This window comes from Zonotrichia leucophrys, chromosome 5, assembly GCF_028769735.1.
Source record: "Zonotrichia leucophrys gambelii isolate GWCS_2022_RI chromosome 5, RI_Zleu_2.0, whole genome shotgun sequence".
Lineage (NCBI taxonomy): Eukaryota > Metazoa > Chordata > Aves > Passeriformes > Passerellidae > Zonotrichia > Zonotrichia leucophrys.
Window position 1 is genome coordinate 61,750,574 of NC_088175.1, and position 26,320 is coordinate 61,776,893.

At 45.4% G+C, this 26,320-nt stretch overlaps 1 protein-coding gene across 2 annotated transcripts in view; it reads right to left on the reverse strand.

The window, feature by feature from the left end:
- Window positions 1-2,347: 2,347 nt before the first annotated feature.
- The window catches only part of MDGA2 (MAM domain containing glycosylphosphatidylinositol anchor 2), a 226,059-nt gene continuing 202,086 nt past the window's right edge, over window positions 2,348-26,320 (reverse strand). The window contains exons 12-17 of one of the 2 annotated variants that reach the window (XM_064716005.1): window positions 24,307-24,327; window positions 19,512-19,667; window positions 15,210-15,368; window positions 9,499-9,629; window positions 4,922-5,027; window positions 2,348-4,465 (exon numbers count right to left, since the gene is read on the reverse strand). In XM_064716005.1, the coding sequence (XP_064572075.1) occupies window positions 4,377-4,465; window positions 4,922-5,027; window positions 9,499-9,629; window positions 15,210-15,368; window positions 19,512-19,667; window positions 24,307-24,327 (662 nt within the window). In that variant the 3' untranslated portion in view covers window positions 2,348-4,376. Of the gene's footprint in view, window positions 4,466-4,921; window positions 5,028-9,498; window positions 9,630-15,209; window positions 15,369-19,511; window positions 19,668-24,306; window positions 24,328-26,320 lie in introns of those variants that run through there. The other variant, XR_010440695.1, reaches the window with a different exon arrangement.

Genomic DNA, 26,320 nt, shown 5'->3' on the forward strand with positions numbered 1-26,320 from the left:
GGAAGAAAAATCCTACTTTTCTTAGCACCTCCTGCACCCCAGAGTAAAATGGGAACAGGCATGGGAATACATTTCCTTTCCCACAAAAACCTGGGATTTTCAGGACACGCAGATTATTCTGCCCTAGAAAAAGACATCTGTGGTCTTTGTCAATTGAAATTCTTTATCAAGTGTTCCATGGGAAAAAGGGAAAGGAGAATCCAAATGGAAAGAGGAAAGATGGATTTCAGCCTCCAGTTTTGGCTTGAGATCTACACAACAGAGCAGGATCTCCTGTTCCTTATCATCCAACTCCTTTATCAAAGAGAAATCACAGGGCCCTTCCCAAATCCCAGCTTCCCACAGAATTCCCATCATGCCACCATCACCAGCCCTGCAGCCAGGGCTCTGCCTGGGAATTTCATCTCCAATGGGCACCTAAGGTTCAGTTTGGATTTTTGAGGGAAATTCGAGGGAAAAGCAGGGAAATATTTTAAAGGCGATGGAATTATTCTGTTTTCCTTTCCTTCCTGGTCTGTGGAAGGTGTCCCTGCCCGTGGGGTTGGAATGGGATGAGATTTAAGGTCCCTTCCAACCAAAACCTTCTGGGATTTCCTGTGGAAATGACTGACAGACAGTCACTCTGGCTCCCAGCAGATCCAGCCCTTCCAAAGGGACTCCTGCCAGAATCACCCATGGAGAAGCCTCTTGGATCACCCCTCAGTTACGTGGCTCTCAGGAAACATCCATGGGAAGATGCACGGTAAGGTTTGGATCCTGAGCTCCAGGACACACCAACCTCCAAAAAAAAAATCTACCTCAGGGTCTCACCATGCCTGACCTGCCCCTCCATCCATCCACAATTGAAATTCAGAGCTTCCAGTGGGAAATTCAGTGATTTGTATTTTTTAAGGGTGTCAAACCCCACAGTTCATCCAGACTCAGAGCTCCCACTTTCTTCCAAATCCCATGGTCCATCCAGATTTGGAGCTTCCACTTTCTTCCAAACCCTATGGTCCATCCAGACTCAGAGTTCCCACTACATTCCAGACCCCACAGTTCATAAGACTCTGCGTCCCCATTGTCATCTGGACCCCACAGACCATCCAGACTTTGAGTTCCTAATTCCTTCTAAACCTCACAGACCATCCGGACTTGGAATTCTCGCAGTCTTCCAAATACCACAGTCCATCCAGTCTCAGAGTTCCCACTTTCTTCCAAATCCCGCAGTCCATCAGACTCAGAATTCCCACTGACTTCCAAACCACAGAGTCCATTTAAATTTGGAGCTTCCACCATCTTCCAAACCCAACAGGCCACCAGGCTCAGAGTTCCCACCATATTCCAAATCCCATGGTCCATCAGACTCAGAGCCACTATTTTCCAAATCCCATAGTCCATCTGGATTTGGAGCTTCCCACTTTCTTTCAAACCCCATGGTCCATCCACACTCAGAATTCCCATTGTTCTCCAAACCACACAATCCATCCAGGCTTGGAGTTCCCACCATCTTCCAAACCTCACAGTCCATCCAGGCTTGGAGTTCCCACCATCTTCCAAACCCCACAGTCCATCCAGGCTTGGAGTTCCACCATCTTCCAACCTCACAGTCCATCTAGACTTGGAGTTCCCACCATCTTCCAAACCCCACAGTCCATCCAGGCTTGGAGTTCCCACCATCTTCCAAACCTCACAGTCCATCCAGGCTTGGAGTTCCCACCATCTTCCAAACCTCACAGTCCATTCCAGACTTGGAGTTCCCACCATCTTCCAAACCTCACAGTCCATCCAGGCTTGGAGTTCCCACCATCTTCCAAACCCCACAGTCCATCCAGGCTTGGAGTTCCCACCATCTTCCAAACCCCACAGTCCATCCAGGCTTGGAGTTCCCACCATCTTCCAAACCCCACAGTCCATCCAGGCTTGGAGTTTCCACCATCTTCCAAACCTCACAGTCCATTCCAGGCTTGGAGCTCCCACCATCTTCCAAACAGAGCAAGGTGCTGATAACCCCAAGGTTGTGGGTTCGATCCCCACAGGGACCATTCAGTTCAGATTTGGACTCGATGATCCTTGCAGGTCCCTTCCGGCCCAGAATATTCCATGATTCCAGGGATGAGCTTTCATGTCCCTTCCAACCTAAACCATCCTGGGATTCTCTGAAAATGTCCTGATTTGGAGCTCCCACCGTTTTCCAAGCACAGGAACTTAAAGACACCAAAAATGCCTAAAAACCAGGGAGCCAAGAACATCCTGGGAAAGTTCCAGCTCCCAGGCACCACCAGTATGGACCAGTACAACTCCAGCTGACACCAGTTGGCCAAGGAAAGCCCTGCCAGCATCTCAACAAACACACGCACCACGGGGCTGCCTTACCTGGAAAGAGGCTTTATTGAACAGAGCTGGAAAATTATCTCTTCAGTGGAATTACTGAATTTGCACAAACATTTTTCTACAGAATAAAAAAAATCAAGCCTTGTCATTGTTTTACTGCATCTCGTTGTGCTTTTTATACTCATATTTGCAATTATTATACTCATCTTTTGTTTGTTTTCACATTTGTACTCCAATTATTTGCATATCATGTTTTGCTTTTAATCCTAGGGTGTCGAGAGAACACAGAATAATAATAATAATTATTATAATTATAATAATAATAATACTCTTCTTTAGACAAAAGTCTTTTTTTTTTTTTTAAATGAAGTTAAAAGCTGAGCTAATTTAAGGAAAAAGGTCTTCAAATTTCATAACCAACTGGAAGGGAACTTTACAATGCAGTGGAAAACCGGCACGTGTTCGGGTAGCTCAAACCCATTTTGTACAGCTTTTATTTTTTTTTTTTTTTCCTTGTAAAAGTGGATTATTTTTAATTTTTTTTTTTAAACTTTTTTGTTTGTTTGTTTGTTTTTTTGAATTTCGCTACAATAACAAAATAATCTTTCGCCCTCTGCACCGGGGCAGAGGCAGAGCCCCCTGGGAGCGTCCGGAGCTCCAGATGTCGGGAGCCATCCCAACGGAGGGGGAGAGTAAGAAAATCATCCCGTGTTTCACCACCTTCTGCACCAAGTGTGTGTCTGAACCACCTTTGTTCCTCTGGTTGACCCACTGGAGAACCTGAAACGACGACGACGACAACGACAACAAAAGGTGCTGCTCCCACGGGCAGCACGGCCGGGAGCTGTTCCGAATGGATAAGAAGCTGAAAGGCCATGGCAAGGTCACACAGCACGGATCTCACCCCAAAGGCTTTCCACAGCAGCTTAGGTCCATCCATCCTTCTCCAGAAGCGGCTCCATCTCCTTGCCTGCACACCCAGGCTCCAGAGTTTGTTTAGAAAAGACTTTGCACAGCCCGCGTTTTCCAGCGGTGCAAAGCTTCCGCGTCGAAATCATCGTTATTACATTTATTATAATTTTTTTTTAATTTTTTATATATATATATTTATATATATATATATTTTGTTCGGTTTTTTTTGTTTTTTGTTTTTTTTTTTTTTTTTGAAATCAGGCTTGTTTCATTGAAGGCACTTGGTTTCCATGGCAATTTATAAAAGACGGTGGTTTGGTTTCTTCACTTCCGTCGAGCTGATGACTCCGGTGGGGAGGGGAGAGGGATCTTCCAGCGGCCGCGAGCAAACTCCCAGTGAAGCCTGTGACAAATGTGAGCCCAGGTGGCACGTCCTGGGTGGGAATGCATGCAAAAGGAGACGGCGCACAGTCACCAAGCAGCAGAGCCGTGAGGAATGGAACGGGAATGTCTGCAAACAGCTCCGATTCCGGGTTGTCCTCGAGGGGAGGGTGACAGCCGAAGTAGAAAGGGCCGACATTTGTTTAACTCTACGCTAAAAAACCTCCGGGAAGGGAAAATGAACGCCAGCTCTTCACGTACCCTGTTTACAGTGAGGTGTTTCTCTCTCTCTCTGTGTTTGTATTTCCTCTCTCTCTCTCTCCTTCCTCTTTTTTTTTTTTTTTTTTTTTTGGCAGGCCATTCGGTTTCCATGGTAACAAGCAAACGATTCATTTGAAACAAAACCAGCCATGACTTTGTGCTTTGACAAGGGTTTCTAGAGCTCTTTGCCGAGAGTTCAACCAGATGATGCTGAATTCATCAGTGACCACAAAAGCACCTGAAGGTCTCTTCCTTACTTAGGCCAGATCTCGGTCTCAAGCTTGGTTCTTAGTGAGTTCCACTCCCGTGATGCCTTTTCAAGTCCCCAGTGCTTTCTTAATCCGCTTTTTTTTTTTTAATTTTTAAATTATTTATTTACGTATTTATTTAACTTTCGAGTCAGTCAGTGGAGGAATCTTTGGTAGTTTGTTTGGAAATGTCCATTTTACAAAGACTCTTTCTTCATGCCAGTGCCTGGTGAATCTTTTGTAGCCTCTGCCAGGATAAGGTCACCTCTGATGACTTAAGACAGACATGAGGATGAGGAGTGGGAGAAGTCGTATATGTGCTAATGGCCCAACAGCACCTGATCGTAGATCTGCAAAAAGGGAAAAAAATAGAATTAAAGAGGTGCCCAGACCCCCTCAGCATTGCTACAGTGTTCCAACAAGGACAACTCTCATCAATGGGATAGAGCAGGAACTGGGATGAAAATCCACCAGGCTATGTGGTTACCTCTGTTTTAATGGGTGGAGGGGTGAGACAGAGCCCTCAGGGAATCACAGCAGAGATTTCCATGGATTCCACATCTTTTGGGTCCCCTGAACGTTGTTTTGATGTTGTTTTACCTGCCAGAGCACCTCAAATCCAGCCCAACCTCACCCACCACTCTCACCTCTGCCTCACACCCATCCAGCATCTGAGCAAAGCATTCCCCAGGACAACATCCCACTTTGAACCTTCCAACTGAGCCAAAAGCAGGGATTGTTCTGCTGGAAATGATCCATTTGGGAAGTGGAAAGACAGGAAGGAACGGTGGGGAAGGGGCACTCACTGTTGGCCGGTTGGTCTGATTTCATGCACTCTCCTTCCACAATGGACACGTCGTCAATAGCAATGTCCCCTTCGATCCCAGGGCCACGGATCCCTTCAAAGATGAGCTGGGAAAAAGAAGATCAGAGGGTGGTAAATTAAAAACATCCAGCAGAGCAGAGGGGGATGAATAAAAAATGTCCAGAAGATCAGAGCTTAAAATCGAAACCAGCACAAAAACAAAAAAGGACTTTTCTTAAAATTAAGATATTCCAGTATCTAATTTCAGATTGTGGAGGTAAATTCCATGCTAGGATCTGTTTTTCCCAACATGTGGGTTCTCATCAGGCTTTGAAGCTTTGATTCCATCTAGGAACGTTTTTTTCAGAGGAATTGGGATGAGTTTTATCACAGTGAGAGACACAGCAGAGATTTTACTGCAATTTATGATGAACTTCAACCTCTGCTGAGTGGATGACTGCGATTTTAAAGTCCTGTTGGCACTTTTCTCTCTAATATTCCTTGTCTGAAACCAAACTGCTGGAAGAGGAAATCGTGCTTGGATCTCGAGAGGAAAACCTCTGCTCCCCCAAAACCCAGCCCCTGCTCCTTGGCAGCAGGAACAACACCAATCAGTGGAGTTGAAAGTCCAATTTTTCCTGACAATGGAAAACAATTTCCAGCCTAAAGGGCTCTGTCCAAACACAACAGGCAGCATTTAATTAAAAGCTGCATTTGGCAGCGATTTTGGTGGCCCTCAGAGAGGGGTTGCTCCACACTCAGAACAAATCACAGCGCAGGAGTTGGCAGGGCACGGAGCAGAACCCAGCCTGCAGCTCCCAGCCATGGCAGGAGGTGCCAATGGAGCAGAATTCCCTATCAGTATCCTGAAAAAAAAAAAAAAAAAATCCCTATTATGCTTTTGGACAGCTGTTGTTAAAAACACTGCATCAAACTGGAGAATGGGGGTTACAGGAAAGGTCACTCTGCTCTTAATGGAATGGAATTATGATCCTAAAAAGCCAATCCTGAGGGTTTTGGGGGGATTCAGCTTCTGCCTCATCCCTGGAAGTGTCCAAGGCCAGGTTGGACAGGGCTGGGATGTGGAAGGTGTCCGTGCCCATGGCAGAGGTGGAATTAGCTGATTTTAATCCCTTCCATCCCAAACCTGTGTGGGATTCTCTGATTTTTCCACAGAATTTCAGGCAGATTTTCACCCTCCCTGTGAGCTCCCCTCACCCTGCTCCCTTTCCCTGCTGGGCACTGGGGGTGTCCCAGGACAATCCCACCAGGTGGGAGGTGCAGAAGGGGCTTCTGCAATTAACACCCCCAAAACCGGGGAGATGAGAGGTCTCAGTTTGGTGCACCTGAAAAAGGAGTTCAAATGCTGCTGGAGACTGGGCCAACTGGGACAAACCGGGACAAACTGGTCTCCTGATATCCCCCCTGTCAGGGAGACCTCCAGCCTGAAAATTGGGAATATTCCCTTTAGGATGGGGGAGCGGAAGCACTGAGATCGTTCAAACACAGAGATAAATCCAAAAGAATCCACAAGAGTTTTGTGATTTGGGGTTGGGAATCCTGCAGGGCCAAGGGCTGCAAACCTGTGTTCCCAGCCCATCCTGCTGATGTTGGAATTTTCTGGACACAGAGTGACCAAATCTGGGTGGGCTGAGCCCCACAACAAGGGGCTGGCACTGACCCAATAGGAGGGACCACAACCTGCTGATCCCAATCATCGGTGATAAATCCTGGAATTTTAATTTGGATACTGCAATATTTAGATCCTAAATTAGCAATAAATCCGATCCAAATCATCCATATCATCACCATGTCCTGCTGCTCAAACCTGAACTGAAATTGACATTTTCTGGATCACAGAACCAACATGTCCCTCTCTTTTTGGGGTTCTCTATTTTTGGGGCGTTCATTCTTTAAAAATATTGAATATCTGAGATAGATTTATGCACTTTTTTGAGATTTAAAGCACTGCAGTCCTTCCAGATCCTCATGACAAAAGCTTTGTTCTATATCACAGGGGCTGAAAGGGTATAAAATCTTTTACACCTATAAATTACCCTATAAAAAGTTTTAATTTCCATGACACTGCAGTGTTTTACTGCAAAGATTCACTTCAATTCCCTCTCCTTAAATTTCACTTGGAGCTTTATATTCCTTCCTACTTAAACTCCTAAATGGAAAATAAAATTTGCTGTGATGCAAGAGACGCTAAAAAAAAAAAGATAATTTAAGGCTCCAAGAGTTCTGACATTTATTTGTTATATTTGGTCAGAGCTTTACATTTATTTTATGCTGAAACCTTTAAACACAACGATGTAAAAGGTGAAAAGCAGCCAAGGAGAGGAGCTTCCCTCTGGAATCTCCCTCCTCCACTCCTCTGGATTGCTGCTGCCAAATCCTTTGCATTTCCCTGCCCAAGGGTTTGATTCTTCCCTGATTTTCTAAAGCCCTTCCCAGGTCTCCAAAACCCCCTCAAATCCATCTCTTCCTCCTCTTTCCCAGGGCATTTGTTATGTTCAGGCATTAAATCACTTCTCTCTCCTTCACCCTTCAGAATTCTTGGATTTATCTCAACTTCACCAATGAAAAACTCAGCCACTCTGATTTCCTGTGCCTGGCCTGGGCTCTGGGCGTTCCTGAGCTCTGCAATTCCTCTTTTCCCCATTCCTGACACTTTGTTCCCATCAAACCTCCCAGATTTCCAGCCTGGAACACCTCCCACTGTCCCAGGGTGCCCCAATGTCCAGCCTGGCCTTGGGCACTGCCAGGGATCCAGGGGCAGCCACAGCTGCTCTGGCAATTCCAGCCCAGCCAGGAATTCCCAATTCCCAATCTCCCATCCATCCCTGCCCTCTGGCACTGGGAGCCATTCCCTGGCTCCTGTCCCTCCATCCCTTGTCCCCAGTCCCTCTCCAGCTCTCCTGGAGCCCCTTCAGGCCCTGCCAGGGGCTCTGAGGTTTTCCTGAATCCTTCCCTTCTCCAGGGGAACATTCCCAGCTCTCTCACATCCCACTGTATTTCACATCTCCCTCTCCCTCAATTTTCCTCTAATTCCCATCGTTGGAATTGCTCTGCAATCCAACAGAACAAATCATTTCTCTCCTGCCAATGCCTCTCATGCATGGAAATAAAAACAAAGGGTCAGGATCAGGAATTCCCTGGAAATACAGGAAGTGGAACCCAATGTAGGGTTTTAGAAGAGCAGTTTGGGTTTGTACTGAAGGAATCTTCCAAGGGCAGGTTGGACATTGGGCCTTGGAGCACCCTGGGATAGTGGGAGGTGTGGAATAGGATAGGGATGGGATGGGATGGGATGGGATGGGATGGGATGGGATGGGATGGGATGGGATGGGATGGGATGGGATGGGATGGGATGGGATGGGGTGGGATGGGATGGGATGGGATGGGGTGGGGTGGGATGGGATGGGATGGGATGGGATGGGGTGGGATGGGATGGGGTGGGATGGGGTGGGATGGGAGGGGATGGGATGGGATGGATGGGATGGGATGGGATGGGATGGATGGGATGGGATGGGATGGGATGGGATGGGATGGGATGGGATGGGATGGGATGGGATGGGATGGGATGGGATGGGATGGGATGGGATGGAATGGGATGGGAAGGAATGGGATGGGATGGGATGGGATGGGATGGGGTGGGATGGGATGGGATGAGATGGGGTGGGATGGGATGGGGTGGGATGGGATGGGGTGGGATGGGACGGGATGGGATGGGATGGGATGGAAAGGAATGGGATGGGATGGGATGGGATGGGATGGGATGGGATGGGATGGGATGGGATGGGATGGGATGGGATGGGATGGGATGGGATGGGGTGGGATGGGATGGGATGGGATGGGATGGGATAGGATTGAATGAGATGACATTTAATGGGATGGGATTTAATGGGATGGCATTTAATGGGATGGGATTCAAGGTCACTTCAAACCCAAACCAGCCTGTGACTTGTCCCCAAAAATACATTTTCTGCCCTAGGAGAGCTGGAAGCGACAGAGGGCTCAGAGGAGAGCCCTGCACTCAGGGCACGGCTCGTGACTTCCACATTCCCTGAGGACATTCCCAGCCTCACCCACAGCAGGACGTGCTGGCAGCTGCTGCTTTTTTGGGAGTGTTCCAGTTCCAAACATCTCCCAGTGTGCCTGGGAACTGCCCCTAAAGGCCCATCAGCACCTCCCTGTCAACCCCAGCAGGAAATGTGTGAAAAACCTGTCACAGCCCCCTGCGTGTCATGCTCCCAGATCATTCATTTCCCACAGAAAGCCCAGATATTTCCAAAAACCTCTAACACAGGGGCCCTAAGTAATCTCTCCCAGTGAATGATTTTATATTCCACTTGCTAATCTGAAATCAAAACCTACTGGAATCACTCCCAGCATCTTTGGGAGGCTGGAAGGTGTTTTGAGTTCAAGCATTGTTAAGCTCCGTGGTGCTCAAGGAAAGCAATGATCTCTCCATGAGCAGCCTCCAGAGCTGGGAAATCCCAAAAAAGAAAGGGTCAGTATCCCCAGTCTCCCTCCCAGCCCTGAATTCCCAGCTCCTGGAGGTGCCAGCCTTACCTGGAATGAGGTGGGAGGGTTGATGTTCACCCGGGCTTGGTTCCAGTGCTGTCCCTTATTCCCACTCGAGGACCACAAGGGGTTTTCTATGGCAGTCTGGCCTTTGAGCCTCAGGTAAACGTTCAAACTTCCTGGAAAACAGCAGGAGAACTGGAGTTGGGAGGGCTCTGCCTGGATGCTGCAGGACCCTCCTCACCCATTTTCCATGGATTTGAGGTGTGGAAGTTTCTTGGTGTAAATTCAAAACCTTTTAAATTCAGGAATGCTGGGAAGTGGTGATGGGAGCTCCCAGCAGAGGGGAAATGAGCACCCACCCTGCAGCTCCGGCCAGGCATGAGAATTCCAGGGAAAACAGGCAAAAAGGAATTTTCTGTGGTTTAGAGCAAGAAATTTGCATTAGACCTCCTTATCCAGGGCAAAATCAGCAATTTGGTTGTTAAACCTGCCCAGCTTTCCTCTGCCCATTGCTGAACTCTCGGAGTTCCCCAGAACCCGGCAGATCCATCTCAGGGAGAGACCTGATGATGCCATTGGGAATATTTCTGGAGGACAGCAATATCCTCAACATCTTCTGAGTTCAAAAACCTCCAGAATCTTTCCCTGTGCAGGAAAACCCCCCCAGAGCTGCACCTTTGCCCACACCCTTTTTTCCACCTTTGCCAGCACAGACATTTTTGACACCAGGATCACCTGTAGGCACGGACAGAACCAGATTCTCTTGGTGCACCAAAAAATAACAAATTTCATTTCTCTGGGCTCATCAATTCACAGGATTTGGGGAGTTTTGGTGCTATTTGCCACTGTGGTACCTGCAGGTGTGTGGGGCAGTGAGGTCTCTTTGTGCTCTGTAAATTCAGCGTATTTCTCTTAATCTGAGACTTTCAGACTGCCAAATTCCCACAGGAGCAGCATTTTTTGGGATGCCTGGCACAGCAGATCCCAAAAATTCCAAGGGAAGCTCCCAGATCTGAGGCAGCTGCACCTGCTCTGGAACAGTTCTTATTCCTAGCAAAAGTCAAACTTGGACCCTTGGAAAACATCAGGCTGGAGATTGAATGGAGGAAATATTCCCCTGTTGGCTTTCACCAGGGTGAGAGAACAGGAGTGGAATGGGACTGGAATGGGACTGGAATGGGATTGGAATGGGACTGGAATGGGATTGGAATGGGATTGGAATGGGATTGGAATGGGATTGGAATGGGAATGGAATGGGATTGGAATGGGAATGGAATGGGATTGGAATGGGATTGGAATGGGACTGGAATGGGATTGGAATGGGATTGGAATGGGAATGGAATGGGATTGGAAGGGGATTGGAAGGGGATTGGAATGGGATTGCAATGGGACTGGAATGGGATTGGAATGGGATTGGAAGGGGATTGGAATGGGACTGGAATGGGATTGGAATGGGATTGGAATGGGATTCCTTTAACCCAGCCCAAGTGTTTGGACTGCCCAGCCTCATCCCCCCTCCAAATATTTATATGTTTATATTTATATTTACACTTATATTTATATTTATCTTTATATTTATATTCATATTCAAATTCAAATTTAAATTTAAATTTAAATTTAAATTTAAATTTATTTTTAGTTTAATTTAATTTTAATTTTTTTTATTTTTAATTTATTTGTATTTATATTTATTTCTATTCATTTCCGTATTTATATGTGCAGAGGTTTTGGTTTGTTAATTTGAGATTTTTTTGGTTTTTTTTTTCCTTAATGAGTGTGGGGGGTTTAGTGTTGGTTAATTGCTAATTTATTTACTTTTGCTGTGAGGTAGGATTAGGAGAAAGGTAAAGTAGGCTTAAAACTTTAAAAGGGTATAAAGAAAAATTTATTAATAGTAATTAAAAGGAGGAATAATAGGAAGTAGAATTAAACTTTTAGAATACTTTCTAACTTTTAGAATACAGAAACCCTCTTTGACCCTTGATGTTTGTAATTTGTTCTTCACAATTCACCACAAATAAACGACCAGAATATGACCGGATATTGCAATTCCTAGATTTTTCTCTCAGCACGGAGTGGCTGAATCCCTTCCTTCCAATAAAAAAACCCAGCACAGAGCCAGGAGAATTCCAACCTGGAGCTGCATCCACCTTCCTGCAGCACAGAGACAAAAAAAAAAAGAATAACCTGAGTGCTCCTGTCTGCTCTGCTTAAAATCTGAGCTCTGCCTGGGGGCAGGGGGAGCTCGGACAAAGCAAGCACCAGAACTCTCTGGGAGGACGGGTTTGCCCTTGAAATAGAGATAAAAATACATCAAACCAGGTCACTTTGACATTGGAAAAACTCTTGGCACATTGGGAGCAACGAGAAACCCGCAAAGGACTTCCAAATATTGGATTTTTGTTGTTTGGGCTTTTATATTTTCCCACTTCTTTTTTTTTTGTACCACAAAAAGAAATTAAATGTGGGTGTTGAAAGAGGCAGGATTAAAAAGAGACTGGCAGGTACCCTTTGAAAATTCAAATTCCTGCTGTGTGTGAGCGAATTTGTCATGACTTTTCCACAGGAAACACATGAGGAATGCTGCTGCTCCCTGCCTGATCCCAAATCCATCAGGAATGCCTAAAACACTCACATATATTCCTTGAAAATCTGTATTCCTGTGGCTTTAGAGCAAATTTGCCATGAATTTTCCATGGGAAATGTATGAGGCATGCTGCAGCTCCCTGCCTGATCCTGAATCCAGTCAGGAATACCTAAAACGCTCACAGATATCCTTTGAAAATCTACATTCCTGCAGTTTCAACAAATTTTCCATGACTTTTCCATGGGAAATACATGAGGCATGCTGCTGCTGCCTGCCTGATCCTGAATCCGGTCAGGAATGCCAAAACCACTCAAACTGACTCCTTGAAAATCTGTATTCCTGGAGTTTGTGAGCAAATTCTCCACGGCTTTTCCACAAGAAATATATGAGGAGTGCTGCAGCCTGCCTGATCCTGAATTTAGTCGGGAATGCCTAAAACACTCACAGATATCCTTTGAAAATCCACATTTCTGCAGCTTTTGAGCAAACTTTCCTTGACTTTTCCACAGGAAACACAAAAGGAAAGCTGCTGCTCCCTGCCTGATCCTGAATCAGTCAGGAATACCTAAAACGCTCACAGATATCCTTTGAAAATCTACATTCCTGCAGTTTGAACAAATTTTCCATGACTTTTCCATGGGAAATACATGAGGCATGCTGCTGCTGCCTGCCTGATCGTGAACCCAGTCAGGAGTACCTAAAACACTCAAATCTGCTCCTTGAAAATCCATATTTCTGCAGTGTTTGAACAAATTTTCCATGACTTTTCCACAGGAAACACCTAAGAAACGCAGCTGCTCCCTGCCTGATCCTGAATTTAGTCAGGAATACCTAAAACACTCACAGATATCCTTTCAAAATCTACATTCCAGCAGCTTTTGAACAAATTTTCCAGGACTTTTCCATGGGAAATACATGAGGCATGCTGCTGCTGCCTGTCTGATCCTGAATCCGGTCAGGAATGCCAAAACCACTCAAACTGACTCCTTGAAAATCTGTATTCCTGGAGTTTGTGAGCAAATTCTCCACGGCTTTTCCACAAGAAATATATGAGGAGTGCTGCAGCCTGCCTGATCCTGAATTTAGTCGGGAATGCCTAAAACACTCACAGATACTCCTTGAAAATCCACATTCCTGCAGCTTTTGAGCAAACTTTCCTTGACTTTTCCCCAGGAAACACAAAAGGAAAGCTGCTGCTCCCTGCCTGATCCTGAATTTAGTCAGGAATACCTAAAACACTCGCAGATATCCTTTGAAAATCTACATTTCTGCAGCTTTTGAGCAAATTCTCCATGAGTTTCCCATGGGAAATACATGAGGAATGCTGCTGCTGCCTGCCTGATCGTGAACCCAGTCAGGAGTACCTAAAACGCTCACAGATATCCTTTGAAAATCTACATTCCTGCAGTTTCAACAAATTTTCCATGACTTTTCCATGGGAAATACATGAGGCATGCTGCTGCTGCCTGCCTGATCCTGAATCCGGTCAGGAATGCCAAAACCACTCAAACTTACTCCTTGAAAATCTGTATTCCTGCAGTTTGTGAGCAAATTCTCCATGGCTTTTCCACAAGAAATATATGAGGAGTGCTGCTGCCTGCCTGATCCTGAGTCCAGTCAGGAATGCCTAAAACACTCACAGATACTCCTTGAAAATCCACATTTCTGCAGCTTTTGAGCAAACTTTCCTTGACTTTTCCCACAGGAAACACAAAAGGAAAGCTGCTGCTCCCTGCCTGATCCTGAATTTAGTCAGGAATACCTAAAACACTCATAGATATCCTTTGAAAATCTGCATTCCAGCAGCTTTTGAACAAATTTGCCATGAATTTTCCATGGGAAATGTATGAGGCATGCTGCAGCTCCCTGCCTGATCCTGAATCCAGTCAGGAATACCTAAAACGCTCACAGATATCCTTTGAAAATCTACATTCCTGCAGTTTGAACAAATTTTCCATGACTTTTCCATGGGAAATACATGAGGCATGCTGCTGCTGCCTGTCTGATCCTGAATCCGGTCAGGAATGCCAAAACCACTCAAACTGACTCCTTGAAAATCTGTATTCCTGGAGTTTGTGAGCAAATTCTCCACGGCTTTTCCACAAGAAATATATGAGGAGTGCTGCTCCCTGCCTGATCCTGAATTTAGTCAGGAATACCTAAAACACTCGCAGATATCCTTTGAAAATCTACATTTCTGCAGCTTTTGAGCAAATTCTCCATGAGTTTCCCATGGGAAATACATGAGGAATGCTGCTGCTGCCTGCCTGATCGTGAACCCAGTCAGGAGTACCTAAAACACTCAAATCTGCTCCTTGAAAATCCATATTTCTGCAGTGTTTGAACAAATTTTCCATGACTTTTCCACAGGAAACACCTAAGAAATGCAGCTGCTCCCTGCCTGATCCTGAATTTAGTCAGGAATACCTAAAACACTCACAGATATCCTTTTAAAATCTACATTCCAGCAGGTTTTGAACAAATTTTCCAGGACTTTTCCATGGGTAATAAATGATGAGTGATGCTGCTCCCTGCCTGATATAGAATCCAGTCGGGAATGCTGAAAACACTCACAGGTACTCCTTGAAAATCCAAATACCTGTGGCTTTACTGCAATTTTTTCCATACGTTTTCCATGGGAAATGCATGAGGAGTGCTGCTGCTCCTTGCCTGACCCTGAATCCATCAGGAATACCTAGAACACTCACAGATGTCCATTGAAAATTCATATTCCTGCAGGTTTTGAGCAAATTTTACATGAATTTTCCACAAGAAACACCTGAGGAATGCTGCTGCTCCTTGCCTGATCCTGCTTCTACTCAGGAATGCCTAAAACATCCCGTTAGAATCAGGAAAAATCCTTGTTAAAATCAACTTTTCCCTTTCCAGGCTCTAAAATTCCCATTCAGATCAATGGGATTCCCATGCAATTCCCTGCCCAAAACCTCACTCATGCAGGAAACACTTTCCAGCTGCAAGAGGGAAATTCCTCCTTCCCAAAACTCCCTGATTAGTGGAAATCAGGATGTTGCCACAATTTGGATGCCCTCAAGCACCTCCCTGAGTTATGCCAGGCTCTCAGACGAACTGGCACTCTTCCCATGCTTTTCCTCCAAACAAGAGGATTTTTTTCCAGCTATTTTTCCCAGAGGAATTGGCTTTCTCTCACCTATGTGCTGTCCATACATGTGATAGTAGAAGCTGAAGCAGTAGGCCGTGTTGGTGGCTCCGTAGGGATTTTTGGGAGCAACGCTGAAAACGGGACTGACGAGTCGGGCCTTCTCCCCCTCCAGCCTGGGCCGGGACGTCTCGATGTACATGTAAAAACCTGGGAAAACCAAAAGGGAAACCATTGGGATGAGGCCCTCAACCCCTGGGTACATGTGAAAACCTGGAAAAATACAAAGGGAAACCATTGGGATGAGGCCCTCAACACCTGGGTACATGTGAAAACCTGGAAAAATACAAAGGGAAACCATTGGGATGAGGCCTTCAACACCTGTGTACATGTAAAAACCTGGGAAAATCCAAAGGGAAATCATTGGGATGAGGGCTTCAACATCTGTGTGCATGTAAAAACCTGGGAAAATACAAAGGGAAATCAGTGGGATGAGGCCCTCAACATCTCTGTAAAAGGGAAAACCTGGAGAAATCCAAAGGAAAATCAGTGGGATGAGGCCTTCAACACTTCAATCCAAAGGAAAATCAGTGGGATGTGTAAGAACCTGGAAAAATACAAAGGGAAACCATTGGGATGAGGGCTTCAACACCTGTGTGCATGTAAAAACCTGGGAAAATACAAAGGGAAATCAGTGGGATGAGGCCCTCAGCACCTCTGTAAAAGGGAAAACCTGGAGAAATCCAAAGGAAAATCAGTGGGATGAGGCCTTCAACACCGGTGTACATGTAAAAACCTGGGAAAATCCAGAGGGAAATCATTGGGATGAGGCCTTCAATATCTGAGATGTCTTCATGTGTGTGTAAGAACCTGGAAAAATCCAACAGGAAAACCATTGGGATGAGGCCTTCAACATCTATGTACATGTGAAAACTTGGGAAAATCCAAAGGGAAACCCTTAGGATGAGGCCCACAACACCCAACACAGAAGAAAATCCTTAGGACGTGACTTTCAGCACCTGGGACATCTCAATGTACATGTGAAAACCAGCAAAAATCCAAAAGCAAATCCTTAGGATGAGGCCCTCAACACCTGTGTACATGTGAAAACCTGGAAAAATACAAAGGGAAACCATTGGGATGAGGCCTCCAACACCTGAGATGCCTTCATGTACATGTAAGAACCTGAGAAAATCCAAAGGGAAACCATTGGGATGAGGGCTTCAACATCTGTGTGCATGTAAAAACCTGGGAAAATACAAAGGGAAATCAGTGGGATGAGGCCCTCAGCACCTCTGTAAAAGGGAAAACCTGGAGAAATCCAAAGGAAAATCAGTGGGATGAGGCCTTCAACACCGGTGTACATGTAAAAACCTGGGAAAATCCAGAGAGAAATCATTGGGATGAGGCCTTCAGTATCTGAGATGTCTTCATGTGTGTGTAAGAACCTGGAAAAATCCAAAGGGAAATCAGTGGGATGAGGCCCTCAACACCTGGGTACATGTAAAAACCTGGGAAAATCCAAAGAGAAATCAGTGGGATGAGGCCCTCAACACCTGAGATGTTTCAATATACATGTAAAAACCTGTAAAAATCCAACAGGAAAACCATTGGGATGAGGCCTTCAACATCTATGTACATGTGAAAACTTGGGAAAATCCAAAGGGAAACCCTTAGGATGAGGCCTTCAACACCTGTGTACATTTGGAAACCTGGAAAAATCCAAAGGGAAGTCATTGAGATGAGGCCTCCAACACTCAAGATGTCTCAATGTACATGTAAAAACCTGGGAAAACCAAAAGGGAAACCATTGGGATGAGGGCTTCAACCCCTGGGTACATGTGAAAACCTGGAAAAATACAAAGGGAAACCATTGGGATGAGGCCTTCAACACCTGAGATGCCTTCATGTACATGTAAGAACCTGAGAAAATCCAAAGGGAAACCATTGGGATGAGGGCTTCAACATCTGTGTGCATGTAAAAACCTGGGAAAATACAAAGGGAAATCAGTGGGATGAGGCCTTCAACACCGGTGTACATGTAAAAACCTGGGAAAATCCAGAGGGAAATCATTGGGATGAGGCCTTCAATATCTGAGATGTCTTCATGTGTGTGTAAGAACCTGGAAAAATCCAAAGGGAAATCAGTGGGATGAGGCCCTCAACACCTGGGTACATGTAAAAACCTGGGAAAATCCAAAGGGAAATCAGTGGGATGAGGCCTTCAACACCTGAGATGTTTCAATATACATGTAAAAACCTGTAAAAATCCAACAGGAAAACCGAGGCCTTCAACATCTATGTACATGTGAAAACTTGGGAAAATCCAAAGGGAAACCCTTAGGATGAGGCCCACAACACCCAACACAGAAGAAAATCCTTAGGACGTGACTTTCAGCACCTGGGACATCTCAATGTACATGTGAAAACCAGGAAAAATCCAAAGGCAAATCCTTAGGATGAGGCCTTCAACACCTGTGTACATTTGGAAACCTGGAAAAATCCAAAGGGAAATCATTGAGATGAGGCCTCCAACACCCGAGATGTCTCAATGTACATGTAAAAACCTGGAAAAATCCAAAGGGAAACCCTTAGGATGAGGCCTTCAAAACCAAACACAGAAGAAAATCCTTAGCATGAGGCCCTCAACACCTGGGACATTTCAATGTACGCATGAAAACCTGGAGAATCCAAAAGAAAATCATTGGAATGAGGCCTTCAGCATCTGGGATGTCTCAATGTACACTGAAAGATGTGGAAAAATCCAAAAGGAAATTATTGGGAGGAGGCCTTCCACATCCAACACAGATGGAAATCCTTAGGATGAGGCCCTCAACACCTGGGACATCTTAATGTACACATAAAACCCTGGAAAAATCCAAAAAGGAATCCTTGGGATGAGGCCTTCTACATCCAACACAGATAAATGCAGGAAGACCTTGGAACTATCAAGCATCCTGATAAAGTTCTCACTTCCATCTCCAACCATGTCATTTTTGGGACTCATTTTTTCCTACATGAAGCCCCTGTGTTTCCAAAAGCTGTTCCAAAGCTGTGTTTTCCCTGAAAACTAAAATCCAGGAAGCAGGCCAGTGCTGGAAAACATCTCCAAACTGATGAACCTTTGCACAAAGTCAGAGGGGGTTCAGCCTTCAGTCCTGAGGGGGAAATTTATCCCTGGAAACACGACTTGTAAAATAGAGGGAAAATATCATGATGGGAACCTTTCAAGGAATATTTTCAACTTGCCATGTCAAACCCAGAGAAGACAATATCCCTTTATTCCATTCCTGGAAGTGCCAACCACAGAGATTTTATTGAATTAATCCAACCAAATGAATATGGTGCAGGATGAATTTTTCCCCTTGGAAGTGCACACAATAAAATAGCAGGAATTACTGCAGGTCTGGATGAATTCAACTCGATGTGTTGGACTTTTCAAATGCAAATCCCCACTGCAGTCAGGAGCACACGTTAGCAGGGGCAGCAGATTGAAAATTGCACGTTTGAAAAATAGCTAGAGCAAAAATGGGGCAAAATCCCCTCACTGAGAGAGCCCAAGGGAGAATTTAAATTATGTAAAGCAGGAGAATGTTTTAAGGTGAGCCAGATTGCCCCAGTAGAGTTTAATGTGAAGGGAATCACTTTGAAAACGGCACAATAAAAATGAGGCAAGGTGGGAATGGCACCATCAGGGGTTGTGCTTTGGGACCTGTCACTCCTCAGCACCGGTAATTCCTTCTGGTAGTCCTTGAAGGATCTTGGTCTGAACTTAGAGAACCTTCCAGGGCCTAAAGGGGCTCCAGGAGAGCTGCAGAGGGACTGGGGACAAGGGATGGAGGGACAGGAGCCAGGGAATGGCTCCCAGTGCCAGAGGGCAGGGATGGGTGGGAGATTGGGAATTGGGAATTCCTGGCTGGGCTGGAATTGCCAGAGCAGCTGTGGCTGCCCCTGGATCCCTGGCAGTGCCCAAGGCCAGGCTGGACACTGGGGCTTGGAGCAGCCTGGGACAGTGGAAAAAGTTTTTCATGGAAAGAGTGATAAAGTTCTGGAATGGCTGTGCAGGGAGGTGGTGCAGTCCCCATCCCTGGGTGTGTTTAACAAAGCCTGGATGTGGCACTGGGTGCCAGGGGTGAGCTGAGCTGTTGGGGCTGGGTTGGACTCGATGATCTCGAAGGTCTCTCCCAACCCAGTGATTCTGTGATTCTGTGTCCCTGCCATGGCAGGGGTGGGACAAAATGAACTTAAATCCTTTCCTATCCCAATCCATCTGGGATTCCATGAGCAGGAAATGGCTGACGTGCCTGTCCTGGACAGTTCCTTTATCCCACATTCCTCACAGCTGGATCTTACCCTCCTTGGAGCCGGTGCGGTCGGCGTTGGGCCCCGTATTGGGCGTGTACTTTGTGTCCCTCGTGGCAGTGCTTTGTTTTGTCCAGTCAAAGTTGTCGGTGTCATCTTGAGTGAAAAGGCAAATGTTCCCATCCTCAAAGCCACAGTGGAACTCTCCTGCCAAAACAAATAACAGCAATTTACTGGCCCAGGTTTGCCATCCGATCCTTATTTTTCAAACTCCTTGTCAATTATCCACAGTTTTCTTTAGCAGCAAGCTCAACAAAAAAAACCAAAAACAAACAAACAAACAAATATATATATATATATACACACATATATATATATATATAAAATCAGGGTCATCGATTTGTGCTGGTGAAATTGAAATTATATATATATCTTTTTGTAGTGCTCCTCCCCCTCTATTCAGATTTATACAGTGGTTTTTAGAGGTGTTGTCTCTTTTCACATTTCTAAAAAGCTGGGGAGAACAGAATCATTCTCATAAAACATTAAATATGGGGGGAGGAAATGTGGGAAGTGGGTTAATGTGGTTTAGGAAGAAGAGACAGCAGTTTTTCAAATTGTAAACATTATCTCCAAGTGGCATCTCCTAAATTATCCTTTGTTTCAATAGGGATGGAAAAGGAAGTGGCTAAAATGAGGCAAAGGAGCTTTGGGATAGACATGAAGGAAATGTCTAAAAATCAGGACACTGCAGCACATGGAGGGACACCAGGAGGAGAATTGAGTCCCCATCACCAGATTATCATAACAAATTCCTGGGAGGAATATCTGAATCCATATGGGAAGGAGAGGTGACTGTATCATGTCCTGGACACACCTCCTGGATTTTCACTGAGATTTCTGTGATGTATTTGAAGAAAGTGAAAAACACTTTGGTCGAAAGAATAAAAATTGCCAAGAACCCCAAGGAGGATTCCTGGGATCCTCTCCTGCATGGAATTGTGAGAGCCCAGTGATCCCAGTGATCTGCCCTGCTGGGTGATGACGGGATGAGAAATTCCTCCTGTAATTTAAGAACCAAAACAAAGCCCAGCTTGGAGGTTCAGCTCTCACTCAGAGCATTACCAGGCCCCGTGGAGTAGAGCGTGCAAAAGCTGAATTTCACTGCATGAACAATTCCTGCTGAGTTTACTCTTTCTGCAAAGTCCATTGATTTATCTGAGAAAAGAAGGAAATCTCCCTTCTCCAGGGAGAAGGCAGCTGCCTGCACACGGTGTCAGCTTGGAGGGGTGCAATTTATATTCATTGCTAGGAGAAACTCAAACCCCCGGTGTCGGGGGATTGTTCATCCCTGTTCAACTGAGAAGGTGGATAAATGTTTGCAGGTTTGGGCTTTTGGGGAGCTCTAAATCCACTTAAGCCACTGGAGCTTCCCTGTTAATCAGTGAGGAGAGAGGGACCTGGAGCTTAGTGCTGCAACACTCAGGTGATGCTGCAGGCTCAGAAATAAGCTTGGAAATTTCACTTCAAACATCAGAATGGATTCAGAGTGATTTCCAAATATTCCTGGTTCTCCTTCTGCCTTTACAAAGAACAACACGAAGCCAAAGGGGTCCAGGGGGGATCAGGGAGGAGACTGGGGGGATCCTGCCCCTCTGCTCATCCCTGGGTACATCTGGAGTGCTGTGTCCAGCTCTGGGATCAGCAGGACAGGAGGGACCTGGAGCTCCTGGATCTGGTCCAGAGGAGGGATGTGAGGATGAGGAAGGGCTGGAGCATCTCTGTGCCCAGGAAAGGCTGAGGGAGCTGGGGCTGCTCAGCCTGGAGAGGAGCCCCAGGGAGAGAGGCCTCAGTCTTGTGTGTCCCCCTGTCTGTCCCTGTCTGTCCCTGTGTGTCCCCCTGTCTGTCCCTGTGTCCCCTGTGTGTCCCTGTGTGTCCCTGTGTGTCCCTGTGTCCCCCTGTCTGTCCCTGTGTCCCCCTGTCTGTCCCTGTGTGCAGAGCTCAGAGCAGGCCCAGGCTCTGCTCCAGGCCCAGCAATGGCCCCAGAGCCAGGGGCAGGGGTTGATCCCAGCAATTCCCGGGCCCAGGAGGCAGAACTGCTGCCCTGGGCAGTGCCCAGCCCTGAGCAGAGCCCAGAGAGGGGCTGGAGTCTCCTCCCTGGGATATTCCAGAGCCACATGGACACAATCCTGCGCCCTGGGCAGGGACTGGCACCAGTGACCCTCTGTGGCCCCTTCCAGCCTGACCCATCCTGGGATTCTGTGCCCCTCCAGGACCATCAGTGTAAAACACAATCCTATAAAACCAGGTTAGCACTGGAATGCAGTTCCCAGAAACCTCCTTGGCTCTCAGCACCTCGAGCACACTGGTTTGGCTTCCCAGTAAATCCATCAACATCATCAGATCCTCCAAGAGATTTCATTCCCAGAGCACAGCTCCTTCACTGCTGACCTGAGCAGGATGTGGGATTCTGGTTATCCCTGGGAACTCAGCATGGTGGGAGCTGCTCTGGGCACCAGGGAGGGAATTCCTGCCTGGGAGGGGCTGGGCTGGAATTGCCAGAGCAGCTGTGGCTGCCCCTGGATCCCTGGCAGTGCCCAAGGCCAGGCTGGGCATTGGGGCTTGGAGAATCCTGGGACAGTGGGAGGTGTGGGATGGGATGGGATTCAGGTCCCACCAACCCAAACCAGTCCCTGATCCTTTGATGGTTCCATGATTGCACCCAAACCCTTCAGGAGAGACATCGACTGATCGACATCTCCTCTTTATCCCAGTACTGGGAAGAGAATTCCAAGATCCTGCCAAGGCTCTTGAGGAACATTTGAAGGAGCTGGGGGTGCTCAGCCTGGAGAAGAGGAGGCTCAGGGGTGCCCTCATTGCTCTCCACACCTTCCTGCAGGGAGGCTGCAGACAGGTGGGGTCGGTCTCTGACAGAACCAGAGCACACAGTCTGCAGCTACGGCAGGGAGGCACAGGTTGGATATCAGGAAGAAATTTTTCTCCCAAAGAATAATAAAGCACTGGAATGCTCTTCCCAGGGAGGCGGTGGAATCACCATCTCTGGATGTGTTTAAAAACAGACTGGACATGGCACTGGGTGCTGTAGTCTGGGTGAGGTGTGAGGGCACAGCTTGGACTCGATGGTCTCAGAGGTCTCTTCCAATCTCATCATTCTGGGATTCTGTGAATGTTCCAGAATCAAACAAAGCTTCCTGAACAAAGTGCCAGCTGTGCCTCTCCAAGAACTCTTTTTACACCACCTGAGATCCAAATTCTCTTGGTTTACCCCACATTACGTGAATTTTGCTTCCACCTCCACTGTTGCATCTTCCTGCAACACAGAAGTTGCTGCTTCTACACAAAGGGATGAAATTAAAAGGCAAAATTTGAACGAAGGAGAAAAGTTTTGATTCCCAGATCCAGTCCTGGAGCAAAGTGAACAAAAGAAAGAATTTTCAGCCATTCAGCACTTTCTGCACTGCCCCTCCAGTGTCTTAAAAGCTGCATAAATGTCTTCTGCCCTCAGAACTTCATTAAGAAATTCCATATCAGCAGAACAAAAGATTTTTTTTTCCTGAGGTGAAGAAAAAAAATAAGATAAATATTCAAGCCAGATGGGGAAAAAAAAAGAAGGGTCAAAGTTTGCCATTTATTTAATAGTCAAACATTGATTTCATGTGGAATACCTTGGAAAAGGTTAGTGCTAAATGTTCTTGGCACTGCACACTCCTTAAAAAATGACAGAAGAAGAAAAATGGGGAAAAAGCTCCTCAGGCTTTGCTCCATACTTTTGTAGGAGCATTTAAACGGATCTGGATGGTCTGGAGCTGTTAATTGCTGAGCAGGAGGGCAGGAGGAACAAGCAGCTCTTCCACAGGTGCTCCAGCCACGGCCCTAACGATGGTGCTAATTAACATTAATGAGAGTGGTGGTTTTTGTCAGGGCACATGGCAGCTCTGGAAGTGGATTCAGGTCATTAATAATTTCCTTGCCAATTAGAGCAAAAGCTGAAGCTGTTCTGGAGGTGAAAGCCTTCATTGTAGCAGGGATTTGTGTCATCCATTCCCATAAAATCCAAGCTGGATGTGACTCCCGAACATCTCCTCTCTTCTGTTATTCAGGGGTGACCTCTAATTGTACAAATTGATCTAAAATCCTCTGGTTTACATTAAATGGTTTCCTTTAGGTGGTAAAAAATGAAGTGGAGAAGTGAGGCTCCCTCTCAGAGTTGAAGTCTTTCGATGCTTTTTGCTTGGGTATTGCAGAGATTGCATCAAAAGGCAGGATTTAGGGAATGGGATTATTCCAGAAATTAAGCAGGAAGAGCATGACTTCAGTCTCCAGTCAGGAATCTTGTCCTGGTTGGATACAGCTGTACAGATTTAATATATTAATTAGCAAGAGTCTCATTCCCTGCTCGTTAAGACTCCATGGGAGAGGTTCCTGCAGCTCCCGGCAGTTTTGGGCTAAGCCCTGCTTAATTATTAACGTGTTGGACAAGATCTTCTGCAAATAAGTTTAAAATTTACACAAAGGCTTAAAGTTAAGTCTGAGGGAGGGAGCAGGGTCTGCTCCTTGCCTGATGGCTCCACCTTGCAGCAGGAAATATGGAAATAACTCAAGATTTTCCTTCCTTTATCCTTGCTGGAACAAGAGGAATCCCAAACGACACCTTCAGGTGGTTCCTGTTACCCATGGGCTGCAACTGGAAGTAAAATACTTCAAATTTAATTTTCAACTGAAAGTAAAATACTTCAAATTTACTTTTGAACTGTGAGGGACAACCAGTGCAAAGGCTGTTCTTCATGGCATGGAAGATAAAATAATAAATAATTAAAATACTTACGGAGATGTGGATTCACCGGAGCTGGAAAACAGAGGGAAAATAAAATTAATGCAAAGAAAACATTCTAATCCAATATTAAGATTATCCTAAATTTCCCCTTGCTGAATATTGAAATTCATCTACTTTATTCCTTAAAAGTCTGGAAGAGAATGAAATCCAAACCTTCTCAATGTCCACAACATCCTCAGCATGGGAATGGCTTCCCAGGTTAATCCAGAGGAATCTGTGCAAAGCTAAAACCTGGGAATGGGATCGAAGGAGGGATCATTCTGTGGCTCTGTTTGCAGAAGGAGAAATTTGAGGAGGGATGATTTAGGAGAAGGCCCTTCTGCCACAGCCCCACACACGCGGGAGGCAGAAGGAGGCTGAGATCAGGGCTGGAATTAAATTTTATCCACAGAAAATCCAAAATTAAATTTTATCCCCAATTAACGGGGACATCTGACAATGCCAGAGCACCACTCCAGGTTTTCCTGCTGCCCTTCCTTGCTTTAATCCCAGCCTAGGATTCAGCAAAATCCCAAATTCAATCTGGATTTTCCACACCAGCTCTGAATCAGCACCGCTTTACCTGAAACACGAGCAGCGATTTGCTCCAGTGTCATCTCCCCGAGAAACCCAATCTTTACATCTTTTACCTACAAATTACCTCTGATTCTCCAAAAAAAACCCCTCCATTTTACAGGATCCCTGAGTGATTGAACCTGGAATCAGCTGCATTGACTGAGGCTTGATTTGGAACTAAATGCAGGGCTTTGGGTGGAAAATCTCATCAGGTGTCACCTCGAGTCGCACGGCTTGGATTGTTCCCAGCAGAGCAAAACCAACGCTCTGTGTCACAGCCAGGCACAAAAGCAGACAAGAAAATGAAAGGTGGTTAAGCTGAATTTATTCAGCATCATAAACCTGGGGAAAAAAAAAGCCCTCCAAAACAACCAGACAAAAAAACCCCACAAAAATCCCAATTTTGGAGCAGCACAGCTGCAGGACAACGTGTAAAGGAGGTTGAGGGATCCTGGAGAAGTTTGGGATGGGTTTAGGGGAAGATTTTTATCATTTTGGTGAGAATTTTGTGGCAGGAAGATGGTGGTAAACAAGGAATTATGGAAGTGTCACATTTAGGGATTCTTCAACCTCCTCTTTAAGGTCCTTCTTGCTCATTCATTGCAATTTTTAAAGCACAAAAGCAAACAAACAAAAAGAAATTCAATTATTCGATAAATAAACACCCAAAAAATAGGAATTTGGATGGATTTAACACAGGATTGAATTTCTGGGTATATGGTAAATAGGATGTATGGATATTGTGGTTTTCTTTTTAAATGTAAGTGGATTAATCTTTGTCAGAGTGACCTTTTAGAGGGAAATTTGTAGAGCCCTTCCATTATTCCTTATATAAATTTATAGATTATATAATCTTCCAAAGGACTACAAACAGTCACTGATTTTTTAAAGACAATAATTCACATTAAAATAAAAACTGCTCATGCTGGGGGAAAACACAACTTTGTTTGCAGATTTTTCTTCAAAACTCATCCTTCAAAAAAAGAATCAACTCTAAATTTGCCATTTGATGACGCTGGCATTAATTTATTCCAATTTTTCCTTATTTCCCACAAAAAATTGGATGGGATTTTAGGGTTTGGCTGTTCAGAATTGTTTTGATTGGCTGATTTTGTTGTTATGAGAGGTGAAGATTTTCCTCTCTCTGCATTTCTCCTCTTCCTTTTGGGATGACCACACTCGTGATGTGGGAAATTTATAAAGTCCTTCCATTATTTCTTAAATAAATTTATAGATTTTATAATCTTGCATAGGAGCACAAACAGTCACTTTTAAAAAATGCATTAATTCACATTAAAATAAAATTAATTCTCCTTATCCTGGGGGAAAAACCTTTGTATATTTTCACTGAAAACTCATCAAAGATCAACTTGAAATCACCAATTTCGTGAAGCTGATATTAATTTATTCCAATTTTTCCTTATTTCCCAAAAAACTGGATAGAATTTTG